A 19953-nucleotide genomic window follows, 5' to 3' on the forward strand; every position below is an offset into this window, starting at 1 on the left:
CCACTGACCGTACTGCTCGTATTCTAGATAATCCTGCGTACAAAATACGGCGAAATCGTATGGGTTCCCAGGTCTGACAGTGGAACCTGTCTATGACGACCACGCAAGGGACAAACCAAAAGTGGTCTTTATCGACAGGTGGTCGTTGTGGCAAGGTGAATTACAGAGAGTAAAAGCCGGTCAGGGACCCTTTGGGCTGGTCGTTTTGGACAGGTGGTCATTCTCAAGAGGCGGTCGCTAGGGCAGGTTGGACAGTATCTGTTTCGTAGGTCAATGCTGTATAACATGTTTCAACATGTTCATGTATCCTCTCTTTTCTCTTTCACACACACACACACACTGACACACACACTGACACACACACACGCACACACTGACACACACACACACACACTGACACACACACGCACACACACGCACACACTGACACACACACTCACAGACTACCCAGTGCATTCTTTCTTTCTTTATTTGGTGTTTAACGTCGTTTTCAACCGTTCAAGGTTATATGGTGACGGGGGAAGGGGGGGGGGGGGGGGGGGGGGGAGGATGGGATAGAGCCACTTGTTGTTTCTTGTTCACAAAAGCACTAATCAAAAAATTGCTCCAGGGGCTTGCAACATAGTACAATATATGACCTTACTGGGAGAATGCAAGTTTCCAGTACAAAGGACTTAACATTTCTTACATACTGCTTGACTAAAATCTTTACAAACATTGACTTTATTCTATACAAGAAACACTTAACAAGGGTAAAAGGAGAAACAGAATCCGTTAGTCGCCTCTTACGACATGCTGGGGAGCATCGGGTAAATTCTTCCCCCCAACCCGCGGGGGGCACCCAGTGCATTCATGCAGGTGCAAAAGCATCTGTGCATTTCTTTTACAATTACGCCCAAACATGCATTATTTTCAACAGATACTGTATGGTTCTTACAAAAGAAACAAATCAAATACTTTTCAAAGAAAGTGCCATCATTTTGAATAATCCAATGACACCACACCTATTACCATTATTGCCCCGTGGCGTTTTTGACAAATGTTCAGCAACATAAAATGTAGCCTTCAAAACCCGCAACAATCTTTTACACTTCAAGGTGCATATAATAAAAAAAATGGCTTCAATTAATTTGCTTGCAAAGTCTTGAAAAAAGAAGAAGAAAGAAATACAGCAATATTTTATATATCTGTTTTGAGGCATCTTTTTCCTGAACTGCAGACACTACCATTTTGTCAGAGACAGAAACTCTTTAAAACGGAATCCTCCCTCTGGGCTTAGCTAAAATTTCTTATCACGGATCCTTTTTAAAATTAAAAAAGATTTTCCTTACGCAGATTTCTTTCCCATAAAAAAGTGGGGAAAAGTAAAAAGCTTCTTGTCTTTTTTTTACCTGAACTTTGTGCACTGTTCAAACTCTCAAATAAGTTTTCCTAATCTGACACAAAGTGACGGCTCAGCCAGCTGTCCATTCGTCAGAAACTTCAAGTTCAAGTCTACAAAATCAATACATCTATCTCTTTCACCCACTTTCTTGTCCCAATATCACTTCACTTTAGAGGAACGGTATTCAAAGTTCCTCTCCGTTGCCTGCCGAGAAGAGGGTAGCACTAATGACACTGGGCAAAAGTCTCAGTCCGTGAGATCAATAAATGCATTTATACTCCCACCAGAAGAGGAAGCTGTAGCGATGAAAGACGTAGTGGTGGTGGAAGGGGGGGTAGGGTTGCTGGATGTCGCCATCTCCTGCCTTCCCATCAGCCCCGGGTCCTCCAGAATGGCGGTCACGCAGCGCTCAACATCACCGCCAAAATGACGCAACAGCTCCGCGATTTGACGCCCCTTCATCTGTGGAAAAACGGCGGCAATTTGAGTAATTTTGTCTCCCAGTTCATCATCAGCCCCGCCGTTACCCGCGCGGCTCAAAGCTCCGGCAATCACTCCTTCTTGTGAGTTACTTCCCCCGTGGCTAGGGGTGGCTTCCCTTTCCCAGCCCTCCCTAGGGCCAGAGCTGGGCAATGACGGAGGAGCGTTGAACGATGGGGGTCGTGAAGGGCACACACCCAGATCTATATCAGGCAGACTGTCTGAGTCCTCTGAGTCCGATCTATCATGGAAGTTGCTCAAAGCCACCATGACTGCTTCCCTACCGCGCACACGCTCACACACCGGGGACATGTCTTCCGTCTTGTAGGTCACCCGCGACTTCTTTCTTAATTCCGGAGACTTACAGCGGGTCGATACTTTAGTCACAGGGGATCCAGCGAACTCTCTCTTCAATCCTGAACATTCTGTTGTTTTGGCAGTAGCACCAGACGTAGAGCTACCGCCACTGGTGGAAGACGTCTTGTCAAACCATTCCGCATCGAGAAAGGCAGCACTGGCAGGGCAGGATCCAGCGCTACCCCCCTCAGTGTAACCGCTAGCACTAGAACGTCGCTTCTTCAATGGATCCAAGTGTCCCCCGAGAAGCCCGTCCCCGGAAGCAGGCTCAACAGGAGTGAGGTCTGAGAAGAGACAGCCAGACTTGCTTGGCGACGACCAATTCCCTGAAGTGGCGTCCCTCCCATTCTTGTGATGCAAATCGAAGGAGACACGAGGAAAGAGGGTCAGCCCTGACAGTTTTGACCCTTCTCCACCAACCTTAGCTGTCTGTATCATTAAACCACCGCCGCTATCACTGTCCCCGTCCTCAAACAGCCAGGATTTGGTCTTCTTTTCTACCAAAGTATGTTCTCCGTCGTCATCAATATGCTGTTTTGATCCTTCTGTTTTGGGCCTTTTAAGCGTGTGTGAGTTATCTTTATGTTCAAAATGTCTAGCTGAGTCTTCCCTTCCTGGGGAGATACTGGATGAAATAGTACTACTCTTGCCTGTAGCATTCGTCACACTACAGTTGGTGAATGGAACACCTTCAGTCCATCTTTTTGATCTCTTTGACTCGAAGACCAATTCACCATCGCTGGGGGATTTGCTAGCGTTATTCCCTTTGTATGGAGAAAGGCAGCTCCATGTTTGGGGTTCCTGAGAGTCAAAGTCTAAATCATTCTTGCCTGGAGAATACTCAGCACTTTTGTTTATGACTGGGGAAATGCTAGTCCACTTTTTAGCTCCCATAGGACTGCTGACCAAATTACGCTTGTCTGCAGAATGGCTCCTTAATTCTGTCTTGCAAGAAGATTCATTGACTGATTTTCTTTGACCGAGAGAAGAGTTCAAGCTTGATTCGGCTCCAGTTTGTTTCCTTAGTTTCTCTCTCCCCCCTGCAGTGCTAAAGGGAGATTTGGGTCCTACTGGATCGCGGCTCTCCTGCTGTGCCTGTCTTCTGCCACTCTGACCCACTGACCTACTTTCTGTGTTGACATCAGCCTGTGGAGGCTTGGCGAGGGCAGGAAGGAGTAAGGGAGGCGAGTCAGTAAAGCCTTCCTCCTCAAGCTTGACAGAGTGACTGCTCTTGTTGGAGTAGCTGGGCTCCTCATTTGACTTCTTGCTGTGGCATTTCCAGTCAATGTCATTCCCCTCCCGCTGAAAGTGTCTGTCTTTGTCGCTAAACCTCCAGTCTCCTGGCTGTCTCTTGCTGTGTACGTCAGCATTTTCTAGGTTTCCACTGCTGTGCAAACTCCAGCTGCCTTCTTTTCTGTCAGCACAAAACTCACGATCGTCAAAGTTTTTGCGACCGTCAAGTTCCATTTGCTCTTGACTTCTTGTAATAGAGGATGATTTCCTGCTGAAGTTTTTCCCTGTGGCTTCTACATTTTGTGAATGAAAATGGCAAGAATCATGCATATCATCATTTTCATCATCAATGATGAAGACAGGGTCCTCGCTTTTCACGATGGTGGCTGTTACAGGTTTTCCCTGCGTTGCTGAGGTCTTTGCAACAGTGGCCATCTCAGCTATGATCAGCTGATCAAACTCTCCCCGTTCACATCTGAAACGACAAAAACATTCTCTGTATTAACTAAACAGCTAGGCATTACAGTGGACACCCCCCCCCCCCACCCCCTAAAAAAAAATATATCAGGTCTTTAAAGGAAGAGAGTGTAAAAAGGAGGTACATTTGCAGGTGTTGTGAACGGGCGGGGATGTAGCTCAGTCGGTAGCGCGCTGGATTTGTATCCAGTTGGCCGCTGTCAGCGTGAGTTCGTCCCCACGTTCGGCGAGAGATTTATTTCTCAGAGTCAACTTTGTGTGCAGACTCTCCTCGGTGTCCGAACACCCCCGTGTGTACACGCAAGCACAAGACCAAGTGCGCACGAAAAAGATCCTGTAATCCATGTCAGAGTTCGGTGGGTTATAGAAACACGAAAATACCCAGCATGCTTCCTCCGAAAACGGCGTATGGCTGCCTAAATGGCGGGGTAAAAAACGGTCATACACGTAAAATTCCACTCGTGCAAAAAACACGAGTGTACGTGGGCGTTTCAGCCCACGAACGCAGAAGAAGAAGAAGGTGTTGTGAACAAACAAATCTTAAAATTGAGTGTCTTAATATGGGTAAAGTCTTACAAATTCCACAGAATCTGAGAAGAAATGGTAACTTATCTTGAAAACTTCGCAACCTGCATGTTGAAATAAAAATCCTCAATATATAAAGTGCAGTCTGCATTGATGCCTCGTTGGGAAATATCAACAACAAAAAGACAAAACTTTGTACTAATACTCCTGTACAAGGACACTAGTTTATCTTGCAGTTGAATTTGTCTTTCTTTATTGTTGTAGCTATTTCTTCTTCTTCGGCGTTCCAGAATTTTTCTGGTTACGTGTGAGCTCGTTTGCCCATTTGGGTTCCCCACATTATACTCTGAGAGCATAGTCAGCTCACTCCGCTTTCGTTGAGTAGGCATGCTGGGTATTTTCGTGTTTCCATAACCCACCGAACTCCGACATGGATTACAGGATCTTTTCCGTGCGCACTTGGTCTTGTGCTTGCGTGTACACACGAAGGGGGTTAAGTCACAAGCAGGTCTGCACATAAGTTGACCTGGGAGATCGGAAAAATCTCCACTCTTAACCCACCAGGCGGCAGCGACCGGGATTCGAACTCACGACCTCCCGATTAGGAGGCCGACGTCTTACCACCACGCCACTGCGCCCGTCATTGTAGCTATTGATATGTCTGTGTGTGTTATTACTTGCATTTGCTGGTTTGCTGTCTCATTGTCTGTACTTTCGATGAATCTTTCTTTCTTTATTTGGTGTTTAACGTCGTTTTCAACCGTTCAAGGTACTTTCGATGAATAAATAAAGAAACAAATGTTCATATGACTCACCTTCATCATACATAATATGAATAAAAAAACAACGTTTTTGCTGCTCAAGCTCTATAAAAAAAATGTATGTATGACCACCTCTCCATAAAGGTCACCTGCCCACAATGATCCTCCCAAGCGAACCTTGAGGAGGTTTTCTTTTAATGTAATTCCCCTTTCCAAAGCAATCACCTTTCTAGAACGATCACCTTTGGTCGGTTCCTTGGGTGGTCGTTACTGACAGGTTCGACTCCACAAAAAATGATCATGACAAAACGAAAGCGAATAAAAAACGCCTAAAACTACATGAGTAGATATTTGGTGGTGGTCATTTCACTGGTCATTTCATCTTTACCTGTGTTTGAGCATGGTGGTGATGACAGCCAGGTGTCGCACAGTGTCCAGAATGGATTCTACGCTGATCAGCTCCAGGTGCGGGTGCTGTTTTAGGTCACCCAGGACACGCTGCAGTCACCAACATCAACACGATCACCATCACATGTACAGTACAACCCCCCCTCCCTTTCTAAGACCACCAACACTTTGAGGAGATTGGGTCTTAACATTTTCTACCCCACCTAAGTTGACTAAGTTTTTTTTAGCCGAGACCAGCTGTGCTGCAGCAGGTCACTCAGAATTGTAGAAACTGTGTATCAACACGATAGAATGCAGGCGTTAGATCGACGTTACAGGAAGCGACTGAAGCGACTGTGTGTACGGATATATCCGTACCAGGTCAGATAGAGCCATATGAGTGGTTACGGATATATCCGTACCTGGGAGACAATGAGTTAAAGGAGGGGGAGTCTTTAAATAGAGGTAAATTTACCGACAATATGAAACAAACTTTTGAAAAAGCAGGGTCTCAATTGTGGAGAAGTTTTAAATTGGTGGGCGGTGGGGGGGTCGTTTGAAAAGGAGGGTTCCATTGTATTCTATAAACACACTGGTACTTCAAGCAAATAAACAAAAAGGGCCGCATGCAAAGGCAGTGACATACTCCTCATCTCTAAATGCAAAATCAAAGAACATTGCAAGTCAATCTTTTTTTTGCAAAATTGTAAAACAATAACCTCCGTTTTACAGAAATTTTGGATTTATTTATAATTATCAATAGGATAAGGTGATCTTCACAAAATGGCACCTTTCTTCAGAAATTAAACACAAACAGATAAGAACACTCTTTAGCTTTCTATTCTGAGACACACTTATAACACACACACAAAATGAAATAACAGAATGAAGTAAAAAAATAAAATAAAAACTGGGAGTCCAACATTCACATCAGCAAATCACAACATGAAAGCTGAACAGTCATCAACATCCACAGCACAAATGGAGTGAAAGCCATTTCAACCAATCATTCATCAGCACAATGACAACACTAGACAACACTAGACAACACCAAACTCTCACCTGAACCTGTGTCAACGTGGGATTGCCACATCGCCCGACACCCTGATGCGCAACATACAACACTAAACTCTCACCTGAACCAGTGTCAACGTGGGATTGCCACATCGTCGGACACCCTGACACCCATCAGCGTAACTACAACAATAGACAACACCAAACTCTCACCTGAACCTGTGTCAACGTGGGATTGCCACATCGCCCGACACCCTGACACCCATCAGCGCAACGCACAACAAAGTTCTCTGGCTTTCCTTCCACAATGTACTGCAGTGTTGCCCCCACTCCCTTCTTCTGCAACTCTTCTCTCTGCTTCCCCATCTTGGAGATCTGACCCCAGAAGCGGCCATCTTTCAGGGAGTATGCCACATCGTCTGCGTAAAAACAACGAGAACTGTTGTGTTTTTGTTAATGAAAGGTACAGTTTATAAAATCAATGAAATATCTGGCTAAATGAAATGGATGTTTTGAAAAAAACACTAATATATTTCTTACAGAAAAAATAGAATGAATTTTAAGAAAATAACCAAACCAAATGAAATAGGCATACATGCAAATAGAGGCATGAAAACACACATACCCGCCCTCTTTCTCTCCAGCAAGAAGGGAAGCTGTCTCTCAACGCCTTCACATCTCCAGATCCAGGCATAGTCAGCACAGGGCAGCTTTCTGGTTCTGTACGTCGTGCCAGTCTGCTCTATCATCTCACACAGCTGTGGACAGAAACAGGCATAGTCAGCACAGAGCAGCTTTCTGATTCTGAACGCTGTTCCTGTCTGCTCTATCATCTCACACAGCTGTGGACAGAAACAGGCATAGTCAGCTTTCTGGTTCTGTACGCTGTTCCTGTCTGCTCTATCATCTCACACAGCTGTGGACAGAAACAGGCATAGTCAGCTTTCTGGTTCTGTACGCTGTTCCTGTCTGCTCTATCATCTCACACAGCTGTGGACAGAAACATACAGGCATAGTCAGCTTTCTGGTTCTGTACGCTGTTCCTGTCTGCTCTATCATCTCACACAGCTGTGTATAGAAACATACAGGCATAGTCAGCTTTCTGGTTCTGTACGCTGTTCCTGTCTGCTCTATCATCTCACACAGCTGTGTATAGAAACATACAGGCATATGAGATCTAATAACCAAAGGGAAGTAAGGGCTCTAAATGCATACGACATGTGTAATAGAGTAAGTGAGAGTTATGCGGAACCTGTCTCCTGGCATCTGAGAGAATAACGAGCATTGAAATAAACAAGCGACTTTCATCCTCATTTCATACAGGCTATAACACTTCTCTGAAAGGACGTATGCAACACAGTTAGCACCAAATTAATGTTTTCTTTTGAGTCTCTGTGTGCAGGGAGTCGTGTGTCTAAAATGAGAATTTGGCTGTGTCTGTAATCGAACACATTTAACTTCCTCAGAAATGTCTCTGAACACGTAATTGACCGACTTCGACTCTTAGCACATGAGTTCGGCCGTTAGATTATATAGTGTGGACTGTATGTCATACACCCACTTCACAGGCTTTGAACTGGCACTGAATATTCACCAAAGCACAAAGTGTTTTTAGTGGATGTGCACTTAATTAAGATAACTTACCTCAGCAAGGCCAGCTCTGTTACCTCCACACTCCTGTATGTCCACCAGCAACACCACCCTGAGAGACAAAGAAAATGAAGTGGAACCCCCCTTTTAAGACCTCCAAAACTCTGAGAGAATCAGGTCTCAACACTTTCTACCCCACCTATGTTGACCAAGTTTTGTTTAGCCGAGACCAGCGGTGCTGCAGCAGGTCATTCAGAATTGTAGTAACTGTGCAGTAACTGTGTATCAACACGCTGGAATGCAGGCATTAGATCGACGTTACAAGAAGCGACTGAAGCTAACAGTCTGAGCAGATATATTCGTACCTGGTCAGATAGAGCCATATGAGTGGGTACGGATATATCCGTACCTGGGAGACAATGAGTTAAAAAGGAAGGATCGAGTCTTCAAATGGAAGTAAATTTACAGAGGTTATGAACCACTACAATAGGCTTCAAAATTGCATTTCTTTTTGCCCCTTAGGGGTACCAGTGTGTCCAACCAACCGCCTTTGTCACCCCCACCCCACCCCCTTTTGACCTCCGGCTTAAGGGGGCACATGGCGTGAACGTTTTGTCAAAACAGTATCTCCGGTGTTTATCAACGCACCTTCATAAAAGTGTGCACACTATGGTAAATAACTAAGATGAGCTTGGATACACAGTTTTAGCAAAATATATGCAAACGTTTCAAATAAATGTACCAAACCATTTTTTTTTTAAACTTTCTGCTCTCTTGCTTGACATCCATATATAGGAGTTACTCAGACCACACACTTACCCATCCTGTCCCTTATCACTGCTGTACATGGCATCGGTCAGCACATGCTCCACTGTTGCCTCACTGACTGCTGACAGCGGCGCGGTCACTGATGATGACACACCTGTTGATGCAGACGGTGCTGATGAAGCTGGTTTGGATGCAAGTGGTTTCTTTTCAGCAGGCGCCAGATTTGTTGTCTCAGTCTCTATTTTCTTCCCTCTCCTCTTCCTTGGCTTTGGTGTTGCTGCTGCTGTTTTTGATGCTGCTGCAGCTGCTGTAGCTGTTGCTGGTGGTGTCACGGTGGATGGCGATGAAGGTTTGGTTGCGGCATCTGGGAATGTTATAAACTACTTGTAAGATGTTACTTTTTGTTTCCAAATTTTACAGATCTTTTTAAACGCCCGTGCATTTGACTCTTCTTCAGCTGCAGAAAAAGACAGTAGACTTGTTAAAACTAGCTTGGGATAGAGACTGAACAAAGACATAATGGGACACTGAGGAACAATACGCAGTGCACACAGACGCACTTTGGATATAGTGTCCCTTCTCGCACTCAAACACTGTCCTAAAATTAAAAACAAAAAACTGTGAGCCACATAGACAGAAAGCATTAATTTTGGGTCTTTGCTCAAAAATGACTACACACCTAAAAGTAGGCAAAAACTCATGAACACTCCAAAACCACAACAACAACAACAAGTCGCGTAAGGCGAAATTACTACATTTTAGTCAAGCTGTGGAACTCACAGAATGAAACTGAACGTAGTCCGCCGCTAGTGCAAAAGGCAGTGAAAGTGACGAGCATGTTTGGCGCAGTAGCGCTGTGCTTCATAGCACGCTTTACTGTACCTCTCTTCATTTTAACTTTCTGAGCGTGTTTTTAATCCAAACATATCATATCTATATGTTTTTGGAATCAGGAACCGACAAGGAATAAGATGAAAGTGTTTTTAAATTGATTTCAAAAATTTAATTTTGATCATAATTTTTATATTTTTAATTTTCAGAGCTTGTTTTTAATCCAAATATAAGATATTTATATGTTTTTGGAATCAGGAAATGATGAAGAATAAGATGAACGTGAATTTGGATCGTTTTAAAATTTTTTTTTTTTTTTTACAATTTTCAGATTTTTAATGACCAAAGTCATAAATTGATTTTTAAGCCACCAAGCTGAAATGCAATACCGAAGTCCGGCCTTGGTCAAAGATTGCTTGGCCAAAATTTCAATCAATTTGCTTGAAAAATGAGGGTGTGACAGTGCCGCCTCAACTTTTACAAAAAGCCGGATATGACGTCATCAAAGACATTTATCGAAAAAAAGAAAAAACAGTCCGGGGATATCATACCCAGGAACTCTCATGTAAAATTTCATAAAGATCGGTCCAGTAGTTTAGTCTGAATCGCTCTACACACACACACGCACAGACAGACAGACAGACAGACAGACAGACAGACACACACACACACACATACACCACGACCCTCGTCTCGATTCCCCCTCTACGTTAAAACATTTAGTCAAAACTTGACTAAATGTAAAAAGCTGGGGATCGGGGTGGGGGATGGGGGAACAAGGAAGTAAAGAAAATCGCTTGACAGCTTAAAAACCTGGCAAGCTAGCGAAAGTGCATGCAGTATTATATCAAACTGTGGCACCCAGAGCACATTTCCAAGCCTGTTTTTACCTGCTATGGAGGAATCCTGGCCAAGACTGCGGGCTCTAAGCGCCAAAGCAGCCTCCCTTCCTAAAGGCAGCAGATGGTAGACGTTGGCTTTCTGCAGCGATCGTCGCTTGACAAGGTCTCTCTTGATCAGCACCTCCAGGCGCCACCAAGCCTGACAGGAACCTGCAGATACAGGACACCCACATCATAACACAATGGAATTCCCTTGTTAAGATCGCCCAAAATTTCAGAACATCAGGACTTAAAGTTAAATGAGAGGGAGTCTCAAAATGGGAGTAAATGTACACTTAAACTTTTAACTTAAACTTAGTCAGTTTTAACAGAAAATCTTAAAATCAGGGGAGCTTTAAAAGGGGGTGGGGGTTCATCTGTATAATATTTTGTCAATTACACAGGATTGCTTACCAGCTATCATACGTGGGAACCAGGGTGCACAACATTGTTGGAAAAAGACCTGAGTATGATAAAATAATACAGAAATTCCGGACTTGAATTACATGTATTGCTCTGAAATAGCACCCTTGGAGCTAAAAAAACCAGTCTGATTTCTGCCTACAGTATGGAGATTATCACGTGTGAGCCATACAATACTACCTCTTACTCAGAGCAATGCCTTTAGTGCCCCAATATTCTCTGGTGCCCACACAGCATCCTGAAATGTTTGGGATAAAGTCAAGCGTGTTTTGCACTAAACCACCCCTTTTTGTGTATTATATTCAGTTGAGTCAACCAGAGAGTTCACATTTTTCTCTTATTATCAATAAGTTTACACTGTACAAGTACACACAGCTTTTCTCAAGATAAACTTTAGCTTCTTTCTACAACCTATTCACTTACGCTGCTTTGGAGCATTACCACTACTACTAGAGAGTGCATTTCAAAGCAAAGATTTCATGACAAAAAGGAACAGCTTTAACCCACACATGCAGATAAGGTTACCTGGCGACTGCTTTGGTAAGAATTTCTCCACACATAGTCTGGCAGCTTCATTATGAAGCTCCTGTTCTGGAATCAGGGCCACCCCACTCTGACTGTAGAAAAGAATAATACATTTCCAGTATACAAACATGTTTAGTCCATTATATTTCAGTTACTTCATCAGGAAAATTTAATATTCAGGTGCCGCCAGAAACCATTCCACATTGTTATTTCTTTCTATTAAACCGTTATCTTTTAGGGTATGAACTCCTCACTTTATTTCAAGTGAACAATACTTACTCCTTGATGACATTCCCTCAAAGCAGTACTAACTAATACCAAAGAGAGTTTGTTACCACGAAGATCTTTTTGTTTGTTTGTTCCCTGAAAAAAAGTTTTGAGTTGCAAAGAAAAAAAGGTACGGTCAGAACCGTAACCACATAAATATTTGTCAACGTCTTACCTATCCTCTGCCGCCTTCTCAGACAAACTTAGTAAGGCGACAAGGATGGCACCTGCAGAGCTGATATATCGACCTGGTGCCGGCCGCTCTGAGCTATGAGCCTTGCTGTCCACATACCCCTCCAGACGACGAACTGTCTCTGGACCGATCTGTAAGCAGAACAACATTAGGAAATCATAAACAGATGAAAATTCTGATTGTACCGACCTGAAGCCCTGAGATAAGTTATGACTGAGTGAAACCATTTATGCCTGAGATCTATAGATTTTAGATGAGCAGAAGGAACATATTCAGACCTGTGCACACTCAAAACGCTCATCAGTAGTAAACAAACCAAATTTCAGTAGTTTTTAAAATGTTTCAGTAGTAAGCTGTAAGCGTATTGGTCTCCTTCGCTGGATTTTACGATCTCCAGGTTGTCTTGAGAATAACTGGACTTCCAGCACTGTTGTGCCGCTTTCTTCTTCTTTGGTGACAGAGCTGGTGTCTCCTCTTCACTATCTGAATCTCGCACTCTTTTTTTTCTTTTCCATGTTTCACTTCAATCACAAGTTGCCACGCAGACGCTGGACGAACTAAGTCTAAGAACAAAGACTCAATGCTGAGAACACGCATCATTTTGAATTTGATTTTCCGGTAAATCGAAAAACGTCTTTTCAGCGCAACAGCCAACTAATTGGTCAAAACATCTTAAAACAGAAAAAAGTACACTTTTGTTGTTGTTGAGTAAAACATCGGAATTTTGGAATCTTAATTAAAAATCCGTAGCACCGTATTCTGCATATACAAATCGGAGAAATTACGGAGAAACTGTAGATGTGCACAGGTGTGCATATTGCACGAATCAAGACTTCTTATTCATAGTCAGAATTGAAAAAATAATTGACCCGAGCATGGCAATCTAATTGCAACTTCATTGATTAATAGAAAAAACAATACAAGTTAACGTATGTTACATAACCTTTTTGTCGTTGAATTTGCTAATCAATTGTCCTGATAGTCTGCTTTTAACACAAGTTTACGTTTAAAAATAAAATTGAGTCTTACAGTTACAAGTAACAATTATAAATACTAAAGTTTTTTTTCATTTACTTCCCTTGCATAAAACTATAAAATGCTCTTTTTTTCTGATACAGATTTTCAAGAAAATGGTGCTGATCATATCAGATTTTACTACATGTATGGCATATATGCTCCATAATGAAAAATAATAGCAAACATTTGCGATTCACTCAGTATGATGGTTACATGCATACACATGATACACGTATACACATGGGGCTAAATCAACAGGGTTTCATTTACGATATACTAGTGCGCCCTGCGCCATTGGCGCATTAAATCTGAAAATGTCCCATCACAATTTGCGTCAGTGCATCAAAGGGCGCATTGAGATTACGTTCCGCTGCGCCATCAAATGTACACTTTCAGGGATGTTGTTACAAATTCACACCTATAGGACAAATGTCCTGAGCTCTTCAGAATCATAGGACATTTGACCGCTTTCAGAAATTTCAATAGGCCATCATAATTTTGTGCAAAACACTGTCAATGGAACTGCTCCAAAATAATGTGCACACAACTATGCTTTAACACACACACATATAGTATATATTACTATTCCCCAAATCGCAAAACTGAAGTTTTGCATTGCAGGTTAAGACTTGGAATGAGTGATTTACAATATATAATATGTTTAATCACCACCTAGTAAACAACCCGGAATGTTCTTGTGGTTATTTTGCTGAAACTGTTCTTCACTATTTGTTATCATGTCCCCTATTTAATGATGCAAGAACCGCAACAATCGGTACATTAGCTCCAGAATTTGTTAATATTGACACACTCCTGACAGGTGATTCAAAAATTTCCATATTTGAAAATAGTGCTATTTTTGTTGTTGTCCAAAGCTATATTGAGAAATCAAACCGCTTTGGGACACTTAGTTCGATGTTGTTGGTGGTTTTTTTTAAAATATATTACTTGGGGCCCATCTACTTTTTGATATGTTGTTGTGTCTTTCGTTCTCGTTTTGTATTTGTTTTCGTTTTCGGTATTGACACAGATTGTGTTCGATAATTCAAACTAAGTTTTCCTTGTTGTTTTTCTCCTTTTTTTTCTTCTCTTTTTTCAAAAATGTGTCGCATTGATCATATTCCGCCATGAAATTTCAGGCATGTTTATGTGAGCACTTATCATAACTTTTAAACTTGTTGTGCTCCTTCTTAATGATGTTGTTATATTATCATGTGTCTGTTTACGAATAAAATACTGTTTAAACAAAAAAAACAAAAAACAAAAATATATATATATATATCATATATACACCGACAATTTTTGCATACATTGTTTTATTAATTTAGTTCCAAATAGGACACACACAAAAAGAAACAAACATCTAAAAAGCAACCAAAACCTTCAGCACTCTTTCTTTTCGATTGTCTCACAAACTGCATGATTTGACTAGAAAATGAAATACTGAGAAAATAAAAAAAATGTCCGTTTCAACACAGATTCGACAAAGTAGTATGGTCTCTTTGCTGTAAAACCAGGACTAACCAACCAAACAGGGTCAGCCATGAATAGTTAAAAGACCGTTTCTGCAAATTTCCTGCTGTGCCGACACCATGTCCTGTACAGAAGACAAAACTTCTCTTTTCGTGGTCGTGTCAGTTTCAGCGGCGACACTGTCATTGGCACCGTCATTTTCAAGAATGACGCTCGCCGTGTTTTCACCTGTTTTTGACCCAAACGTAGCACAGGATGCTGTTAAAAAGCCAAAGGTCTTCAGCTTTTGTTGATCTTTGGCAGGCCTTAGTTTTATTTCGGTTGCATAATTCAATGCGCTCCTAAAAAATCTCTCAAACTGAAACCAAAAGCAGACGCAAGACTTATAGTCAGTTGGAGTTGTCTCCCGTACTCCTAACTTTAGTGTGCTGCAAACGGCTCATATCGCAAACGGTTCGAAATTCCCGAAAACGCAAGATCAGCACTACACAACTTCAGTGCACCTGTACGCGAGAGTGCTCGGTCGCTTTTTGAAACTGTGTATCTTGAACGGAAAATCACGCTGTCCGAAGGAATGGAGTTCTTATCGGACAATGACAGCGCTCAGTTCAAAACGATAGGACATCTGACCGCCATGCGGCGATGTGAATCGGACATTTGAGCCTTTCAATCGGTCTATGTCCGACGCCTAACGACATCCCTGCACTTTACATCGGATTACACACACACACATACACGCACACACACACACACATACAGAGATAACACGATATACTGGCTAATTCTCAGATGGCACCATATTGCACTATTTTGCATCTTTGGTAAAAACGCGTACAGGCCTCTTTGGTGCTTCTTGCCTTCGACTATGTCCCATCGAAATTTGGTTGAGGGGGACAAATGTCCCACTGCCTTTTTCTCCCTGAATTGGGATATTGCCGCATATGCATGCCACCAGTTGACAACCTGTTCATTGCCAGAGAACCAGAAGCATTAACTCATCACAACAATCAGCTCACTGATTCCAGTCGCAGGGCCTGTTTGGCGGTGTTGATGTTCTTCTCGGACAGTTCTAGGGACACAATCGCCTTGGAGGTGCACTCTGCAGCAGACTTGAGGTAATGTCTGCTCCTCTGCATGCGTTCATGAGACATGAGACCCCTCATGAACATGTAGCGCTAAAAGGAAGATTACACAACATCATCACGAGTCTGCCACTGCGTATTAAAGCAATAATGGCAACAGTGAAAGTCACAAAGCGGGAACAACAAGCAAAATATGATAAGGCTATCAGTATCAAAAGGATTAAAGAGAAACATTGCATACGTTATTTTGATTTCAAGTACATGTAGTTACACCACTGTGATCAATATGACCTTATCGTCTACTTCAACCACAGGCTTAAATCTGAGCTTCGCAGTAAAACACACGATCAGCGGCAAAAAAACAAGGATTTTCCTTGCCAAAAGTGACTTACAAGATCAAAATACTTTTTTCTTCCCGCCATCTTGTTTTTCATACTCTTCGTGGTTTCTCCTTTGAAGAACTTTCGCAGTTCATCTTCTTATCAAATTACACCGTAAGGTATAATTGTTGAAATATTATGTCATATGAAAACATTAATCTGAGCAAACAGCAGCAGAAATACATACTGGTGACTAAAAAAATAAATAAAACAATATCAATCAAAAGAAAACAATTCGTATTCATTTACCAAGTCAGCATTGCAATATATCCATGTCTCGTTCGGCAAATGATGCGGGTTGACGGTGCGTCTCCGACCGCCGCACGCCGGTACAACTGACTCCACATCTCGATGAACCAACAAGGAATACAACTGCAAAATAAACAAAGAATTTCTTTTTACATTTAGCTAAATGTTTGAACATAGAGGGGGAATCGAGACGAGGGTCGTGGTGTATGTGTGTGCGTGTGTGTGTCGTCTGTGACGGTGTGTGTGTGTAGAGCGATTCAGAGTAAACTACAGGACCGATCTTTATGAAATTTTACATGAGAGTTCCTGGGTGTGATATCCCCCAGACGTTTGTTTTCATTTTTTGGATAAATGTCTTTGATGACGTCATATCCGGCTTTTTGTAAAAGTTGAGACGGCACTGTCACACCCTCATTTTTCAAGCAAATTGATTGAAATTTTGGCCAAGCAATCTTCGACAAAGGCCGGACTTTGGTATTGCATTTCAGCTTGAAGGCTTAAAAATTAATTAATGACTTTGGTCATTCAAAATCAGAAAATTGTCATTAAAATAATTTTTATATAAAACGATCCAAAATTACGTTCATCTTATTTTTCATCATTTTCTGATTCCAAAAGCATATAAATATGTTATATTTGGATTAAAAACAAGCTCTGAAAATTAAAAATATAAAAATTATGATTAAAATAAAATTTTTGAAATCGATTTAAAAACAATTCCATCTTATTCCTTGTCGATTTCTGATTCCAAAAATATATAGATATAATATGTTTGGATTAAAAAGACGCTCAGAAAGTTAAAACGAAGAGAGGTACAGAAACTGCGTGCCGCTATGCAGCACAGCGCAACCGCGGCACTACCGCGCTAAACAGGCTCGTCAATTTCACTGCCTTCTCCGGACTACGGTCATTGTGAAAAAAATGCAGTGCCTTCAGTTTCATTCTGCGAGTTCCACAGCTTGACTAATTGTAGTAATTTCGCCTTACGCGACTTGTTTCCCTTTAATACCTCTCATTTTCCTCAACTTGTTTACGCCAATACTATGCCCCCGCACAGTCCAACCAGAGACTATAGAGTGTATACTCTATAGTCTCTGGTCCAACCTCTAAACCCCTCAAGTTAATAACCGCCTCCAACTTGACACAGGCTGAGGTGGCATGAGCGGCTCACTGAGGGAGTTACTGTGACCCCCCCCTCCCCTATTCCCGCTATGTCCCCTCAGTCTACCTGCACTGCTGACCTCCCCCCACCCTCCTTCTCAACCCTTCCCATGACATCCTCCTAAAGGCTAAAACCCCCATCCGAATCCTCAGTCCTGAACTCAGTCTACCCCCACCCGACATCCTTCTCAACTTCTACCCCCACCCGACATCCTTCTCAACTTCTACCCCCACCCGACATCCTTCTCAACTTCTACCCCCACCTGACATCCTTCTCAACTTCTACCCCCACCCGACTGACATCCTCCTTAACTTCTACCCCCACCCGACATCCTTCTCAACTTCTACCCCCACCCGACATCCTTCTCAACTTCTACCCCCACCCGACATCCTCCTTAACTTCTACCCCCACCCGACATCCTTCTCAACTTCTACCCCCACCCGACATCCTTCTCAACTTCTACCCCCACCCGACATCCTCCTTAACTTCTACCCCCACCCGACATCCTTCTCAACTTCTACCCCCACCCGACATCCTTCTCAACTTCTACCCCCACCCGACATCCTCCTTAACTTCTACCCCCACCCGACATCCTTCTTAACTTCTACCCCCACCCGACATCCTCCTTAACTTCTACCCCCACCCAACATCCTCCTTAACTTCTACCCCCACCCGACATCCTTCTTAACTTCTACCCCCACCCGACATCCTCCTTAACTTCTACCCCCACCCGACATCCTCCTTAACTTCTACTCCCACCCGACATCCTTCTCAACTTCTACCCCCACCCGACATCCTTCTCAACTTCTACCCCCACCCGACATCCTCCTTAACTTCTACCCCCCACCCGACATCCTTCTTAACTTCTACCCCCACCCGACATCCTTCTTAACTTCTACCCCCACCCGACATCCTTCTCAACTTCTACCCCCACCCGACATCCTTCTCAACTTCTACCCCCACCCGACATCCTTCTTAACTTCTACCCCCACCCGACATCCTTCTTAACTTCTACCCCCACCCGACATCCTTCTCAACTTCTACCCCCACCCAACATCCTTCAGTCTCAACTTCTACCCCCACCCGACATCCTTCTCAACTTCTACCCCCACCCGACATCCTTCTCAACTTCTACCCCCACCCGACATTCTTCTTTAACTTCTACCCCCACCCGACATCCTTCTCAACATGTACCCCCACCCGACATCCTTTTTAACTTCTACCCCCACCCGACTGACATCCTTCTTAACTTCTACCCCCACCCGACATCCTTCTCAACTTCTACCCCCACCCGACATCCTTCTTAACTTCTACCTCCACCCGACATCCTTCTTAACTTCTACCCCCACCCGACTGACATCCTCCTTAACTTCTAGTTCTACCCCCACCCGACATCCTTCTCAACTTCTACCCCCACCCGACATCCTCCTCAACTGACCCTCCTCTACCCCCTAGGACTGGGTGGCCGAGTGGTAACGCACTTGCGCTCTGGATCTGGATCTGGATCTGGATAACCCGCCTGGGTTGGTGGTTGGCGGGTGCGCCACAGAAGCCGACGACGACTATCAACGTGACGTTTTTTGGGTGTGCGCATCTCGGAAGCGAGAGGTTGCGACTTCGACCCTGGGTCAGGGCGTTAGCAATTTTCTTCCCCCTTTCCTAACCTAGGTGGTGGTTTCAAGTGCTAGTCTTTCGGATGAGACGAAAAACCGTGGTCCCTTCGTGTACACTACATTGGGGTGTGCACGTTAAAGATCCCACGATTGACAAAAAGGTCTTTCCTGGCAAAATTGTATAGGCATAGATAAAAAAAATGTCCACCAAAATACCCGTGTGACTTGGAATAATAGGCCGTGAAAAGTAGGATATGCGCCGAAATGGCTGCGATCTGCTGGTCGATGTGAATGCGTGATGTATTGTGTAAAAAATTCCATCTCACACGGCATAAATAGATCCCTGCGCCTTGAGTCCGAGTCTGGAGATACGCGCGCGATATAAGACTTCATATAACTAACTCTACCCGGCCTAACTACCTAACTCTATCTTTGGCGGATTATGACATTATTCAATTATTTTGCAGAAAAACCAAAATGCCATAAAGATCGGTCCAGTAGTTTAGTCTGAATCGCTCTACACACACACACACAGACACACAGACAGACAGACAGACACACATACACCACGACCCTCGTCTCGATTCCCCCCCTCTATGTTAAAACATTTAGTCAAAACTTGACTAAATGTAAAAAGAAGTTTAATTGTGACACAATCATGTGCCATTATATATTTACATTGTTTAGTGTGTGTCAGTGTGTGTGTGTGTGTGTGTGTGTGTGTGTGTGTGTGTGTGTATTGTCACAGTGTCACGTGGTGTGTGTGTGTGTGTGTGTGTCAGTGTGTGTGTGTATATAAATATATATATGTGTGTGTGTGTGTGTGTGTATGTGTATGTGTGTGTGTCAGTCTGTGTCACGTGTGTGCCAGTCGTGTGTGT

The 19953-nt window shown here is 43.2% G+C and overlaps 2 protein-coding genes across 2 annotated transcripts; both read right to left on the reverse strand.

Annotated features, from left to right (window-relative positions):
- Positions 1 to 513: 513 nt before the first annotated feature.
- LOC138983223 (uncharacterized) lies at positions 514 to 6771 on the reverse strand. The gene is made up of 3 exons (XM_070356635.1): positions 6667 to 6771; positions 5606 to 5715; positions 514 to 3929 (listed from the first exon to the last, which is right to left on the reverse strand). The coding sequence occupies exons 1-3, from the start codon at positions 6769 to 6771 to the stop codon at positions 1631 to 1633; spliced, it is 2514 nt and encodes an 837-aa protein (XP_070212736.1). The 3' UTR covers positions 514 to 1630.
- A 21-nt stretch (positions 6772 to 6792) lies between these two features.
- Positions 6793 to 16232, reverse strand: LOC138983225 (uncharacterized). Its single transcript, XM_070356636.1, has 10 exons — positions 16061 to 16232; positions 15603 to 15761; positions 12079 to 12227; positions 11637 to 11728; positions 10698 to 10859; positions 9028 to 9340; positions 8263 to 8320; positions 7244 to 7376; positions 6832 to 7037; positions 6793 to 6801 (listed from the first exon to the last, which is right to left on the reverse strand). Exons 1-10 carry the CDS (start codon positions 16100 to 16102, stop codon positions 6793 to 6795), a joined length of 1323 nt encoding a protein of 440 aa, XP_070212737.1. The 5' UTR covers positions 16103 to 16232.
- Between the last annotated feature and the right edge of the window lie 3721 nt (positions 16233 to 19953).

This window comes from Littorina saxatilis, linkage group LG12 (genome assembly GCF_037325665.1).
Source record: "Littorina saxatilis isolate snail1 linkage group LG12, US_GU_Lsax_2.0, whole genome shotgun sequence".
Classification (NCBI taxonomy): domain Eukaryota; kingdom Metazoa; phylum Mollusca; class Gastropoda; order Littorinimorpha; family Littorinidae; genus Littorina; species Littorina saxatilis.